Raw genomic sequence first — 13,950 nt, forward strand, 5'->3', positions numbered from 1 at the left:
TCCAAACTACAACGGCTGAACTTCTGCTCTTGATTTTATAGCACATCACTTCGGTGCATGCCCATCAAAATGGTAAGAGCTAAATACAAGGAGGAGCATAGATGAGGCGCAGGCTGCTGGACAGAGCTGCTTTTTTTTATTGTTATACACATTATTACTTGGTTAGATGAACTGACATCTGATTGTTTTTGGTAGACAATTGTAGATTATTTTGCTATTATCTATTTTGCATGATCAAATATTTTTCTTTTAAAAGCATCTTAGGTTTCAACCCAACTAACTGAACTGAAAATCTTCTCCTCTTCTTATAACACAATCCCTCAGAAAACTTTGACTCTGTGGAAACTTGGGATTCTGCTCCTCAGCCTTGTAGGGGCATATGAACTCAACCACTTTCCAGAAAACTGTACGTGATTTATGGTTCACAAATGTTTTTACTATCAACTTTTTCATATAATCGGTGGCTTTAAACTTTGTTAACCATGTTAATATATGTGTTTTGTATATCTGTATATCTCTGTGTGTGCATTTTTGTAGTTGTTGTGGCAAAAATGAATGACCTAAAGCCAGTCACACTCACCTGCAAAGCAGACGTCGACGTAGATGTCACTTGGAAGTTATCTGGTGACGTCATTGAAAAAGATCAATACATGGAAAACTATCAGCAGGATGGCCCAAATCTGAATGTGTTAGATGTAGAGCATCCCATGCTTGGAGAATATAGCTGCTGGAGTGGAGAAAAGTTGTTGTCATCAACCTATCTGCTGCTGGAGGCTGAGGAGGAAAGGGACTTGGGTAAGATTCTGGTTTCATTTTTCATTTAATCAACTTTCCAGACACTGTACACAATGAAACTCTTTAAAATAAAGGAACACACAGCCATATTATCCAAAGTCAGCACTGACAAAGCCAATTTAAGGATCGAAACTCCTTCCACGAAAGTCTCAATGGGATATTTTTTAAAGGAGGAAATTGAAATCAAACACAGTGTATATATTTTACATTCATGACAAATGTACAAAAGCAGAAGTTGTCTTAAAAAAACTGTATATGTATGAGCTGTATAAATGTCTTACATTTAGTGATTTGTTCAGCTAATGTTTTTGGTGTGAGAAAGTCTTTAAGGTTTTATGTGAAAAAAAAAAAACACTTATCCACTTTGCTTTTGTCTTCATAGATTCTCTCATCACATGTTGGGCAAAGTCTTATGATTGTACCTTCAACTGTAACTGGATTAGCAAAAAATACACAGCAGTGCGCCTTGGACTGGGCAATGACTGGTAAATAAAAGACACAAAAGAATTTAAAGCAGAAATAGCCAAGCTGTTGCAAATAGGAGAAAGAAAGCAGAACAAATGATGCCTACTCAAGCAATATATTTTACTTCATGTTTGTTTGGATTGTCGTCTCTGTAGCAGTGAAAGGAGGAAGTCATGTCAGTGGGTCATCGGCAGTGAACAGGCCAATGGCGTGATCCCCTTTGAGCTGTCCCATTCCCTATCCTCCTATGCTGAGGAAACCACCATGCTTGTCGTCACCATTGAGGCCATCAACAGTGAAACCATCCTCAGGAGAACCAAGAGATTTTACCTCAGAGACATCAGTAAGATGATTTAAACAGCTATTAAAAAGATATTCAGCGAACGAGTACGAACTTTTGACTAACCTTTTACTTTCCTCTGGCAAGTTAAACCAGACACTCCACAGATTGTCAGGTGTCAGAAGGTGGGGGAACATCAACTGAATGTGTCTATTGATCCGCCGTCCAGCTGGTCCAGTCCTCACAGTTTCTTCACTCTGGAGCACGAGATTGAATACGAAATGAAAAATAATGGCCAGGTACATCCAAGCAATCAATCAAACAATGTCTGGTGATCATGTTATGTCTGTCGTTCTCTCCATTGCTGTTTGTTTTCCTATTGATTTATTGTGTGCCCTCTCTGATTTTAGTTGGAACGCTCTGTATCTGCTCTGATACCGAAGAAGATCAGCAAGTTGAGGGTTCGCTCCAGAGACCCACTGGTTCTCTCAAGCTGGAGCCAATGGACTCCTTGGAAAAATGTAACTTACTGATATTATTTGAACTAGGCATAGTGTGTTCTCATGCCTTCTTTGTTCGTAACTGTCTCTAATTTCCTTCCATGCTCTTTCTTATGCCATTTCTCACTGTGTGTTTTCTGGCTATCTCCGAGAGAGATAACACAAAACTCTCCCGAAGCTCAATAACAAGTTGAGAGTTCTATATTTATGATATGAAAATAAGTACACGCATCAAAACACTTTATTATTTATTATTATTTATTACAAAAGTATATTTATTGCTAACTATTTGTCTATATATGTTATATAGACATATATACTGTTATTTCCCAGTTAACAACACAAACTGTATTGTATTGTGAATTGTATCTATATCCAAAATAATAAAATAATAATAATAAATTTAAGCAGGATCAATTTTATTTTATTGTAAAATTACATTTAAAATTATTATTTTTAATTATTTTCACTATAAAATTAGTCAGATTTCACCCTTGAGAATATCCACAGATTACACTCAAGCGTAGGAGTCCAGAGTACTTTCAATCGAATTTCACAAACTATGTTTCCTGTCTGTTATTTCCGTTGAAGTGAGGTAGTGTTCCTGTGTGAAACAAATGGCTGTTAAAGAGTATCCTTAGTCCTTCCTCAAATATGTTCTCTTTTCAAGTGGTTCAAGTGGTTGAATGTGTACATGTCCACATGACAAATAGAAGTCCCCGTCAATGTAATTCACACCACGTGGCATTGTCTCAGTTTTCTGAAAAATTAGTAGTGCTTCAACTGAAGAATTACCTTGAAAAGGACAAGCCGAAATAAACAGAAGAACAGAAACAAAATTACACAGTAGTGTTATTTACTATTTTTTATTGTGTGAGTTTGAAGTTATTGCTCATCCTTATGCTTCATTTCAGAATGCTAGGTATTCATATTAGACGGTTTTGAGCTTGTAATTATTGAGCAAAAGGTATATTCCAAAAATAAAATTCCTTATTTGAACATTATGAGAAACCCTTTCTCGGTAGCTTCCAGTTACACTATAATTCAAATCATTAAGTGTTATCGTTATTTGTGAGAACAATAAAGACTATTTAAGGTACAAACTATACAGTAAACAGTGAAAACAGAACAAGGCTCTGTTTAAAACTGTTGTACCTGCTTTACCACCCAGATTTGTTAGAAATAAAGCATTAGCGCGAAGACTCACGCAAACCTTGCGATGTGTCCTGACAGCTAATTGACAGCCTAACCTCAGACATCATATTTAGCTTAATTTTGAACGGAGAAATAATGTGCTTCAGTGTGAAAGTTATGTTACTGAAAGAGAGTGGGTAGGTATTTTAATTGGAGTTATTCTTGATTGAATTAATATTTAGCATGAAGTTTACAATTTCTGACCCTTATCTCTCAATGACTCATTGCAGGTGATCAGAGATGAAAAGAAGATGTGCTGTTGCAGAAACAGAGCAAAGTACTGCTGTCCAGAGTTGCCATCTGGGTGTCTGGATGGCTGTAAAAAGAGATGAAATAAAACAAAGGAACAAACACGTTAAAAGGATCCAAACATTTAAAAACTGGATGAGTAAAACTGGCTGTATAGTTTTAGGATACACAAATAAATTCCAGTCTATTGCAAAAACTGTGCTGCAAATATGAAATATTACTAAAGTCATTTCCAATTTTCTTTTAAAATGTTTTTCATATTGCTTTTCTTTCATAAGTAGACAAAACAAAACATAGCCTTTTCCTCAACTTCACAAATTGAGTTTTCAAAAATGTATTCTTTTAGGCAAATCAGAGTGAATGGTCTTTTAATATAATGATAATTTAATGGATGTGGCCCTGAATGGTTTAACACATTTTGGGACTGGGTCCCCTGTAGGCTGTGCAGCTGTTGTGTTTTGTTTTGTTTTGTTTTGTTTTGTTTCACCAGAGGTACCCAGCAAGATTGCCTGTGTGTTTGGATTTGGAAACAAATGCCACAAATGGACTAGATGTATCACATTTTCATACTGTAAATGCTCTCGGAACAATCAGCTTTTCAATGAATGATGTGAATAAATCCTTAGCACACACTGGGGGGGTATTACCAGTCAGGATGTGATGTAAAAAGTAGGGGCACGCACACGCACGCGCGCGCACACACACGGAGCTCCACTCGGTGCGTATTACAGTCTATTGTACGCGCATGCGCGGGATGAGAAGCAGGGCCATGGCTGCCGACCTGACCGTCTGTGTCTCACCGGCGTAGCAGAAACAAACGCTGCTCACGGGCTAAATGTCGCTGCCAAATACAAACCCGCACTGAAGGCTCGTCTGTGCCACATGTCTTGAACATGGCAACGGTTCCCCCGATGGCAGCTGTGGTTTTGTACCTGTGGAGTTTTTTCATGCGCTTCTGTCCCATCTCAGGTGAGACGGGCGAGTTTCGGATGCTAGCAGGCGGCTAATTGAACTGATGGTCGGCTGTTAGCTTCCGTTATCATTTAGCTGTGGTTCATAAACCTGCATGTTGGCACACACACACACACACACACACACACACACACACACACACACACACACACACGCGCGCGCGCGCGTTAAAACTTACTGTGTCCTTTTGCAGGAAAATGTCCATCCTACAAAAGCTTGCTAATGCTGTCAGCTAATAAGGAGCTGATGTTTATTCACATCTGTGGGCTAAGCTAGTCGTTTTATTATTCATTCATTCATTAATTCATTCATACATATATGTTTGTTGATTGGGGGGCACCAGGTCTTGGGACCAACGAACTGTTGTATTTCCGGGTCATTAGTCCAGAGGACATTGGGTACATCTTCAGTGCAGCGCCTGCCAGAGACTTTGGGGGAGATTTTGTGAGTACATTTCCTCATTTGAATTAATTCCTTCCCCAAAATGACTCATGGAGTCTAATCACATTTTTTTTCTGTCACCTTGACTGCCAGACATCGTCATATGATGAGATTTTCCTGGTGCCGGCCGCCCCATTAGATGGCTGCTCAGACCTGACAGACAGAGAAATCATTCAGGGACAAGTCGTCCTGGTGGAAAGGGGGTACGCAGCTTTCTAAGAAATATTAGTGTTGACATATAATTCAGATGTCATTTACAGGGTGTAGTTGTCAATTTGACATACAGATGAAATGATGCCACGCCTATGGATGGGGACACCATTGTTAAAGTGTTAAACTGCACGCTTTTAGTAAATGCAACACACTCAACACAAATGTGTCAAGAGTATATATAATTACGTGGCATGAAATCATTGCTACATATTGGTTTTCCTGGCACATTTAAAAATGGCCTTCTTACACTTCTTTGTTTTTCTCCAGAGGCTGTTCCTTTGTACAGAAGGCAAGGCATGCGGAGGAAGCAGGAGGTAAAGCTGTCCTGATTGCTGATAATGCAGTGGACAATGACAGTCAATACCTTGATATGATCACTGACGGGACCACGACCAAACCAAACATACCTGCTCTGTTTCTACTGGGACGTGATGGGTAAGACGGATACACACAAACAAGATGTTAAAACACAACACACACTTTGGAATTTTTATAGTTTGTTTCTTTTTCCTGTGCATTCCAGGATGATGATTAGGCGGTCTCTCCAGAGACAGTCACTTCCGTGGGCTGTCATTTCTATACCTGTCAATGTTTCCTCTTTGGCTTCATTCCCACTCAGGCAACCACCATGGACACTGTGGTAGAAGGGACACAAACTCATATCATCCACTTCCTCACTCAATAAGCATTCTTACATCAGTGCATATTGCATCAAACAGTGAGTAACTCTAGTCTCGCCGGAAAGTCTGTGATGGTATTTAACTATATATACACAAGTGGTGAAGCAATAAAATTAATCTATAAGTTTCTTAAGTGTATTCAAATAAAGCTGTTTCCAAGAACATATGTTCAGAGGAACTGTTGCTCACTAGTTACTAGTTAGACTGCAGAATCCAATTTGCATTAAAGTGACATCTCCAGATTGAAAGGCCCCATTTCTGTTGACTTGTCTAACAATATGTGGTTGTGTGGGCTATTATAGAAAGGAAACAAAAGAACTGCCTATGATTGTATATACCATATCTCACCACAGTTTACTTGGAGTTTTGTCTTACACTAATAATGTAAATACATTTTTGTTCATCAACAGGAGCTATAGCATAATGATCAGAAATTAAAAATTCTTTTTCAAATGGCAAATAAAATTCAATGACATTTAAAAAGATAAAATGTATTGCCTTTCTTAGGTATACATCTTCAAAACTGCAGTCTTTACACCAGTTTTTCTGCCTGTGCTAGACCCCCAATCACACAAATTACTGTAGTTGTATAACCAGTAGGTCTTTATTACCTTAAAATATTTATTGACATCTCCAATAAATAAATAAATATATCTAGTGAAAGGATTGACCATACTGAGTACAAAGTAAAGATTATAAAAAGCAAGAGGTTGCATAAGTGACCTTCCTGAAAAGATGTTGGATTTGCAGGTCCTGTACCTGCAACATTTTATTTATTTTATTGTTTTTTTACTGGGAAAATTGAGACTGTAGGTATCTTCTCGGCCAATTAATAAACACAATAAATCCTGGTACATTTATCTCTCCTGCTAAGTGTTGTTCTCCTAGTACAAAATACAATGGTTGACTTCATGCACAAATTATAACTAAAGTTTAGATGGTATGTAAAAGTCTCAGCCCGAAAACGGAAAACTCTAAAGCCATTATTTATATAATCGCACAACTGGAAGAAAAAGTGACCACAAATGCCAAAATCTGAGCTGTGTCCTCAACACACTGCTGTTTAAAATCTACCACTTTGGGTCAGAACCACATACTAGCATCAACGCTGCTGTTCAGAATCATTTAAGATGACATACACACACAAACTTGTGTGGCACATTTCTATCCAAAATTACAAATTGATCTCTATCACTTGGATAGAAATGTACCATCTCAATCGACAGAGAGCCAAATTATTCTATTAATGAAAACGTTCACTTTATTGGCCATTTGTTTTCAGAGCTAGATTTCTTTTTGATCAGTGTAGATATGAACTCATGTATAACATTACATCTCAGATTACTGCACACCAATATAGTTTAATATTTTACCGGAACAGCTGCTTATCAGGACACTGTAGCTGGAACTAATTGTGAGGACAAGTCATTGTAACATTTCAGAAAACACAGTTAAGATAAAAATTAAAATGATTGAGAGAGACGGATTGGGTCGGGTGTTCAGGTGCTCCTTATTTCGTTGTCTTCTTAGTATCTGCCTTCTCAGTACAGGGCTCCACTCTGAAGAAAGGGGGATATAGACAGGTAAGGTAAGCAGTAAATACAGTAGATACAACCCCCCCCACCCCGCTGTGTTACCTGGTCCTGCATCCTGGAAACAGTCTGGCCCATATAGTCCTCCTGGTGGCCTCCCTCAGAGCCGGACTGCTCCACAGGTACACCGTCGGAGTGCACAGGGCGTTAAAACGAGCCATGATGGCAAAAAGATTGGTGGCCTCGTTTCTGAATGTCAGTCCAATTCCGAAAGCAAATCTGAGGATAATATTAACGAAGGAGGGGCCCCACAACAGCAGGAAGATTGTGACCACAAAAATGATCGTTCTCAACGACTCCTTCTTGTTCTCTTTCTCCGCGCCGGGAGGATCTTTCTCTACCTGGAATCTGGCGACAACATACAGTTTAACAGTCATGGCCACTTTGGTGAAGACGATGATCTGAAAGAGGATTATGCTGAACAGATAGAGCTGTACGGCTTTGGATACGGGCAACACATTCCTGGCCAGCAAGTGGGCGAAGTTGTAAAGCCAGCAGTAGATGTTGAACCCGATCACCACCTGTCTGCTTATGAAGCGGCTGTAGATGAACGGATGGCACACAGCAAAGTACCGGTCAAACTGTGCAAACAGAAAAGTCATTATGTTGACCCCCAGAAGTGAGGGCAGCACGTTATAAGTCCCATTTCTAGACGGGTATCCCTCCTGAACGTCGAACAGACCGAGATAGTAGACAGAGAAGCCGACCAGCGTGTCACAGATGCTGGTGTTCAGCATGAAAATAAACCTGTTCTGGACGCGCAGAGACCTGGTGGACAGGATGGCGATGACTACAGGTCCAGCCACCAGGACGGTGGCTGTGGCGAACACGATTTGGAAAATAAAGATGAAATAGTCCAAAGGACTGTCGAAGTCCACCGAGAGAGGCACTCCTCCTGTCACAGACGGTGTGATGTTGGAGAGGAGCATTGTTTATGCGCAAACAGTCCAGCGCCAATTTTTTTATATCCATGAAGTCATACAGCCCTGACCTCTGGAGATTCATTGAAAGCAACCTCAGGATGAAGTCTTTGGAAAATGAAATATGTGTGTTTCATTATTTCCTCTCATAAAGAGGACGGAAAACGTTCATTTAAAAAAAATCTTTGCGCATTTTTCAATATAGGAGCGCAATTACTAATATAATTACTAATCAAAATGTTTATGATTAAAATTGTTTGCGCTCCTATATTGATTGTTACATTTTAATAGGATATTTAACCTGTAATGCGACTTTCCCAATACTGCTCATACCTGCATTGTCTGTGATGTTACAGATATCACCTTTTTTATCACTCGTTGGACTTGTATCAGATCCAGATGCGCCACCAGGGGGCGCTGATTATTTGAACGGGATCAAACATACAAAGTTGTCCAACATGGAATTTCCCCCTTTGTTGATCCTGGCTTCGATTGCCCAGCAAAGGTGTATATATTTTTTTTCTAAAGCAAAATTACAACAAAAACGTTTATTAGTAATTTTCATTTGTCAGATCAGTACTCGGTTAAAACAGGTTTTAAGCCGATCGTTATATTTGTTGGTCTTAAGTCCATTTTGGTGGAATATTGCTTGTTTTAAATCTCAATTTATTCTATGAACTGGTTCAAATTTGTAACTTAAAAACTCCATCAGGTAGATACATCTCTTGTCCTGATTCATGAGGTCAGATCACTGTCTTATAAACAGGCATTCAGTGGCCTACAGCATCTCTTACTCACAACCCCTCAATGTTTTAAAGAAATGAAGCTTTCCGCGGTCATTTACAATCCACATTTTTCGAGTCTGCTCCCTTAAATCTGTTAAATTCAATATTGTCTTTGGACTACAGATAAGGTGAAAAGGCTTTGTAATACTACAGATAATGACGTTAATTTCTCATACACTAATTCAGTCACCAAGTTAAAATAATGAATTTGATTGTCTGTTCCATTAAAATCCAAGAACATTAATTATTATAATAATAACACCTTACACAGACTGACCAAGTATAAAGAGGAACGGCTCGATTTTATTGAAGCAACCTCCATAAAAAAAAAAAGTTTAGCAGGTTGATTATTTTATTTGTCTTTTTTAGCCCACCCAAATTTTCTCTGGCTGTCAAACTGTAAAAACGGTGCAAAAAAACACAATATTTAACCAAAGTTACAAAAATACAACGCCTTCTTCTGTGATATTTCAATGTCAGACTTTAGCACAGAAAAAAAAAACTAAATGGTTTTTTTTTCTTGATGGTAGAAAAAAAATAATCTTTGTGAATGTTAACAGCTATGAGGCCAAAATAAAACTCAAAAATCTAAACCAGACCAGACGGCCATACAGCTCAATGTCAAGAACAGCCAGCAGAACTCCGAGCTCTGAGATAAAAAAAAAAACAAAAACAAAAAAACACAGTTTTGAATCATATTTAAAATCTGAATCGTCTTCTCTTTCATTATTTTCATACAGTCTTGCCTCTGAGCCTTCATCAGTGACTCTTCTTTGGCCTTTCTTTGCCATCTCTCCTGACAGGACAGGAGTCAGTTCTGAGAGAGAAGAAACGGAAAGCTGCACATATGATACACACATTTAACCTCTTACTTCTTTTTACATCTCAGATGCTTTGTGCACAGTCTGCCCCACACTGTCCGGACCAGGGCCTCCCTCAGAGCCGGACTCCCCCACAGGTACACGGTCGGCGTGCACACGGCGTTGAATCTGGCCATGATGGCGAAGGCATTGGTGGCCTCGTTTTTAAACACCACCCCTCTTCCTACAACCAGCCTGAGTACGATATTAACAAATGAGGGGCACCACAATATCAAGAAGCTTATGACAACAAAAATGATTATTCTTAAAGACTCCTTGTTGCTTTCCCTCTCTGCGCTGGGAGGATCCCTTTCTACCTGAAATCTGGCAACAACATACAGTTTGATGGTCATCACCACTTTGGTGAACACCATCACCTGTAAGATGATTATCGTGAAAACATACAGCTGTATGGCTCTGGAAAGCGGCACAAAATTGGAAACGATCGACTGAGAGTAGACATGAAACCAACAGTAGACATTTGCAGAAATAACCACTCGCCGGGTTAGAAAACGCGCGTAGATGAACGGATGGCACACAGCAAAGTACCGGTCAAACTGTGCAAATAAAAACGTCATGATGTTTACTCCGAGCAGGGAAGGTAACATGTTATAAGTCCCATTTCTAGACGGGTATCCCTCCTGAACGTCGAACAGACCGAGATAGTAGACAGAGAAGCCGACCAGCGTGTCACAGATGCTGGTGTTCAGCATGAAAATAAACCTGTTCTGGACGCGCAGAGACCTGGTGGACAGGATGGCGATGACTACAGGTCCAGCCACCAGGACGGTGGCTGTGGCGAACACGATTTGGAAAATAAAGATGAAATAGTCCAAAGGACTGTCGAAATTTACAGAGAGGCGCAATCTTCCTGTTTCAGAGTCTGTGATGTTGGAGAGGAGCATTGTTTCAAAAATGCATCCTGACTTTGTTCTCCTTAAATAGCTCGCAGATAAGACACATTGTGCCCTTTCCCCAGCGGACACAACGTCACTTTCCTCACGCATTTAACAGCCACATCACAATGAATGAATAAATAAATAAAAATAAGAATTTGACAGTTTTTATATCAGTGGTAATGTTAAAAGACAGACAAATAAATAACTGAGTAATAATAATAACACATAAATAGTTATAATAATATAAAACAGAGTAACCTTGACGGCTTAGTTGTAAAAAAAGCAATTATAATGCTAGCAAAAAATAGTATTAATATAAGATAAAACGACAGATATGTCACTGGCCAACTTCCCTTCTAACATCAATAGACAGGAAAAATAAAAAGCTATGTAATAAGAAGGTTTTATTACAATATCTAATTAAAATGTGATGTTATCACTTATGATCGCTGTTAAGTGTAGCTATCATAAATCTAATGTGTAGATAGAATTAACACACAATGAACTACTAAATATGGTCATAAGATAAATAACATAAAATGAACAACAAAAACAAATTACTGTTGCCATTGATACTTACAAATAGAAAGTAAATATTGTGACAGTTAACCTAATAAATATTACTACACCACAAAATATTTCTTTTCAGTGCATGTGTGCAGGAAATTTACTGTAGATATGCTGAAACACAGATTCGGTCTCATCACTCTTTCACTCTAAAAACTGTTTTCCAGCCTTTTCCTTGGATTTGTTTATTTTTTATTTCATTTTTGCCTTTATTCAGCAAGCAACAGCAGACGAGTATTTAGTATTTATTTCAGCGATAAGACAGTGCAGACCAACTTAAAACCTCCGGCCTGAGCCGGCAGCTCCACCTTCATCCTCCTCATCGCCGCTGAATCCCGTCAAACTCAATGAAATGTCAGGCACGGATTGTTCATGTGTTTTTGTCAAATGGGTATCAGCTACGGGGAAGCTGACCTCAGTTCGTTTATCATTGCATTCCCTCCTTCGTCTTTACGCTCTCTTGCTTCACTGTCTCCCTTTCTGATGCAGCTTTTGCGTCAGTCGGTGTTTTCGGGGACTCGGTTCAAATACATGTTGGAGGCAGGCTGGTGTGAGACGTCATCCCCTTTAGGCCGCAGGTGATTTGATCTTATCGCCACAGCAGTTGGAATCTGCAATGACAACCTGATCACTGCATGGAGCCTTCAGGGAGTGAAACCTTGATCATTAAAACCATTCAAACTTTCAATAACGGCTTTAAAGAAAAACAAGACGGCACATTCATGAATTTTCCATAAAAATAAAACCAGACAACGCGTGTTCAGATTGAAGGTCAAGCAATGGAGGAGTTGTCACAGGAGTAACACGTGTGTTTCACATGAAAAACAATATGTGGGCATCGATTTAAGCAACACAACCTGTCTTCAATGAAACGTCAGAATGTGTGACTCTGGTGTGAGTCCAATAATCCTACATTTGGTATTATACCCAAATCCACGCAAAATGTGCCACTGCTCCGCCAGCGATGGTTGCTTCAGTCAACAAACACACAAACACACAACATTTGTAACAACAGTGCCCGTCAATTCAGCATTGATTGAAACATGTAATGTCAGCTTCGTGATGGGCCCGTTCAGCGATACCTCATAATGATGCCGGCTGCTTCATTGTCATTTAATAGTCGCTCCATTAAAGGCGAAGCCAATTCTGAGAAGAGAGACAGACAGTTTACAGTTAATCATCTCACATAATATCATTTACTCACAGAATCCAACATAACTAAAATGTTTCTAGGCGCGCTAAGTAACCCGGCGTGGGTGTTGAAACGGACCTTGCCCTCCTTCTGGGGCAAATCCTCCTCCAAACTACCCTCCAGGTGACCTCCCGCAGCGCCGGGCTGCCCCAGATATACAGAGCCGGGGTGACCAGCGCGTTGAGGCGGGCCATGATGGCGAACACGTTAGTGGCCTCGTTTTTAAACCTCAGACCTTTCCGAGTCAGCTGCCTGACGATGATATTGACGAAGGACGGACACCACAGGGCCAAGAAACAAATGACGACGAACACGATGATGCGCAGAGACTCCTTCTCCACGTCTCTCTCGGCTCTGGTCGCCTCTCGGACCAGGTGACCCCGAGCTATGATGTACAACTTCACCGTCATCAGCAATTTAACCACAACTATGATCTGCAGGGTCATCACGCCAAACGCGTTTATTTGAGCCGCTTTGGAAACGGGCACGACGTTCTGCACCGTGAGGATGGAGTAGGTGTAAATCCAGCAGAAGGCGCAGATCCCGATCACCACAGACCTGGTGATGTAGCGGCTGTAAAAGAAAGGGTGGCACACAGCGAAGTAGCGGTCAAACTGGGCGAACAGGAAGGTCAACACATTGACCCCTAGGAAGGAGGGCAGGATGTAGTACGTCCCGTTCCTTGAGGGGTAGCCCTCTTGGACGTCGAACAGGCCCAGGTAGTAGACCGATAAGCCGGTCAGGGTGTCACTGATGCTGGTGTTCAGCATGAATATGAACCGGTTCTGGCCGCGCAGAGACCGGGACGAGGAGATCCCGACCACCACCGAGCCGGCGACCAGCACGGCGCATGTGGCGAAGAGGGTGTGGAAGATGAAGATGAAGAAGTCCCCCGGAGTGTTAAAGCCCACCGACAGAGGGACGGTGGCGTTCAGGAGCATCCTGACGCTCCGCCAAAGGCCATCCATCACTTTTATAAGCCGCACGGATGGAGCCGGAGTCAGGGTTGACGCACACCTCCTGTCCTCTGGGGACCAGACACTGAGCCATAAACAGCCGAAGTGTGTTTAGTAGAGATGGAGAGAATAAATCCAATCACAAAGTCCCATGGTTGTCTGGTCAGGGGCATAAGGGTGACAACAAGATCACCGTCAATCACTTTTTGATTGTGAGTCCTCAGCGAGTCGTGGTGGCCTGCTGCGGCCTGCCTACTGAAATGTCCCCTCATCTGAAGACTGAAGACTGACCCCGTAGCTTTTATGAACCTCAGTGCCTTCATGTCTCCACCACTAAGTCATTTTAAGGCCGACGACTTCATTTGCACCCAATCAGCGTTTAAGTTAAAT

General features: G+C 40.7%; 5 protein-coding genes across 5 annotated transcripts; 2 read left to right on the forward strand and 3 right to left on the reverse strand.

Annotated features, from left to right (window-relative positions):
• The first annotated feature begins 57 nt into the window (after positions 1-57).
• On the forward strand, positions 58-3,593 carry il12b2 (interleukin 12B 2). Its single transcript, XM_029509936.1, is given in 8 exon segments — positions 58-72; positions 325-406; positions 538-795; positions 1,178-1,280; positions 1,416-1,603; positions 1,688-1,839; positions 1,951-2,061; positions 3,465-3,593. Coding segments are annotated over 8 exon segments (1,038 nt in total).
• Positions 3,594-4,250: 657 nt separating this feature from the next.
• LOC115049253 (protease-associated domain-containing protein 1) lies at positions 4,251-6,610 on the forward strand. The gene is made up of 5 exons (XM_029511319.1): positions 4,251-4,452; positions 4,799-4,899; positions 4,990-5,099; positions 5,377-5,544; positions 5,633-6,610. The coding sequence occupies exons 1-5, from the start codon at positions 4,377-4,379 to the stop codon at positions 5,751-5,753; spliced, it is 576 nt and encodes a 191-aa protein (XP_029367179.1). The 5' UTR covers positions 4,251-4,376; the 3' UTR covers positions 5,754-6,610.
• A 659-nt stretch (positions 6,611-7,269) lies between these two features.
• Positions 7,270-8,310, reverse strand: LOC115048472 (sphingosine 1-phosphate receptor 3-like). The gene is made up of 2 exons (XM_029509937.1): positions 7,427-8,310; positions 7,270-7,348 (listed from the first exon to the last, which is right to left on the reverse strand). Exons 1-2 carry the CDS (start codon positions 8,308-8,310, stop codon positions 7,300-7,302), a joined length of 933 nt encoding a protein of 310 aa, XP_029365797.1. The 3' UTR covers positions 7,270-7,299.
• A 1,644-nt stretch (positions 8,311-9,954) lies between these two features.
• On the reverse strand, positions 9,955-10,851 carry LOC115048473 (uncharacterized). The gene has a single exon (XM_029509938.1). The coding sequence runs from the start codon at positions 10,849-10,851 to the stop codon at positions 9,955-9,957; it is 897 nt and encodes a 298-aa protein (XP_029365798.1).
• A 1,670-nt stretch (positions 10,852-12,521) lies between these two features.
• On the reverse strand, positions 12,522-13,545 carry LOC115048474 (ovarian cancer G-protein coupled receptor 1-like). The gene is made up of 2 exons (XM_029509939.1): positions 12,683-13,545; positions 12,522-12,558 (listed from the first exon to the last, which is right to left on the reverse strand). Exons 1-2 carry the CDS (start codon positions 13,543-13,545, stop codon positions 12,522-12,524), a joined length of 900 nt encoding a protein of 299 aa, XP_029365799.1.
• Positions 13,546-13,950: the final 405 nt, after the last annotated feature.

The sequence above is a fragment of the Echeneis naucrates genome, chromosome 9, assembly GCF_900963305.1.
Source record: "Echeneis naucrates chromosome 9, fEcheNa1.1, whole genome shotgun sequence".
NCBI classification, from domain to species: domain Eukaryota; kingdom Metazoa; phylum Chordata; class Actinopteri; order Carangiformes; family Echeneidae; genus Echeneis; species Echeneis naucrates.

Excerpts from the sequence above, each read along its gene's own strand:
- LOC115049253 (XM_029511319.1), top strand. The coding sequence starts at position 4,377 with ATGGCAACGGTTCCCCCGATGGCAGCTGTGGTTTTGTACCTGTGGAGT. Across the intron at positions 4,453-4,798 it reads GCGCTTCTGTCCCATCTCAG|GTCTTGGGACCAACGAACTG; the intron begins GTGAGACGGGCG and ends GGGGGGCACCAG. Across the intron at positions 5,545-5,632 it reads TTTCTACTGGGACGTGATGG|GATGATGATTAGGCGGTCTC; the intron begins GTAAGACGGATA and ends TGTGCATTCCAG.
- LOC115048472 (XM_029509937.1), bottom strand. The coding sequence starts at position 8,310 with ATGCTCCTCTCCAACATCACACCGTCTGTGACAGGAGGAGTGCCTCTC. Across the intron at positions 7,349-7,426 it reads TTTCCAGGATGCAGGACCAG|AGTGGAGCCCTGTACTGAGA; the intron begins GTAACACAGCGG and ends CCCTTTCTTCAG.
- LOC115048473 (XM_029509938.1), bottom strand. The coding sequence starts at position 10,851 with ATGCTCCTCTCCAACATCACAGACTCTGAAACAGGAAGATTGCGCCTC.
- LOC115048474 (XM_029509939.1), bottom strand. The coding sequence starts at position 13,545 with ATGCTCCTGAACGCCACCGTCCCTCTGTCGGTGGGCTTTAACACTCCG. Across the intron at positions 12,559-12,682 it reads TGCCCCAGAAGGAGGGCAAG|AATTGGCTTCGCCTTTAATG; the intron begins GTCCGTTTCAAC and ends CTCTCTTCTCAG.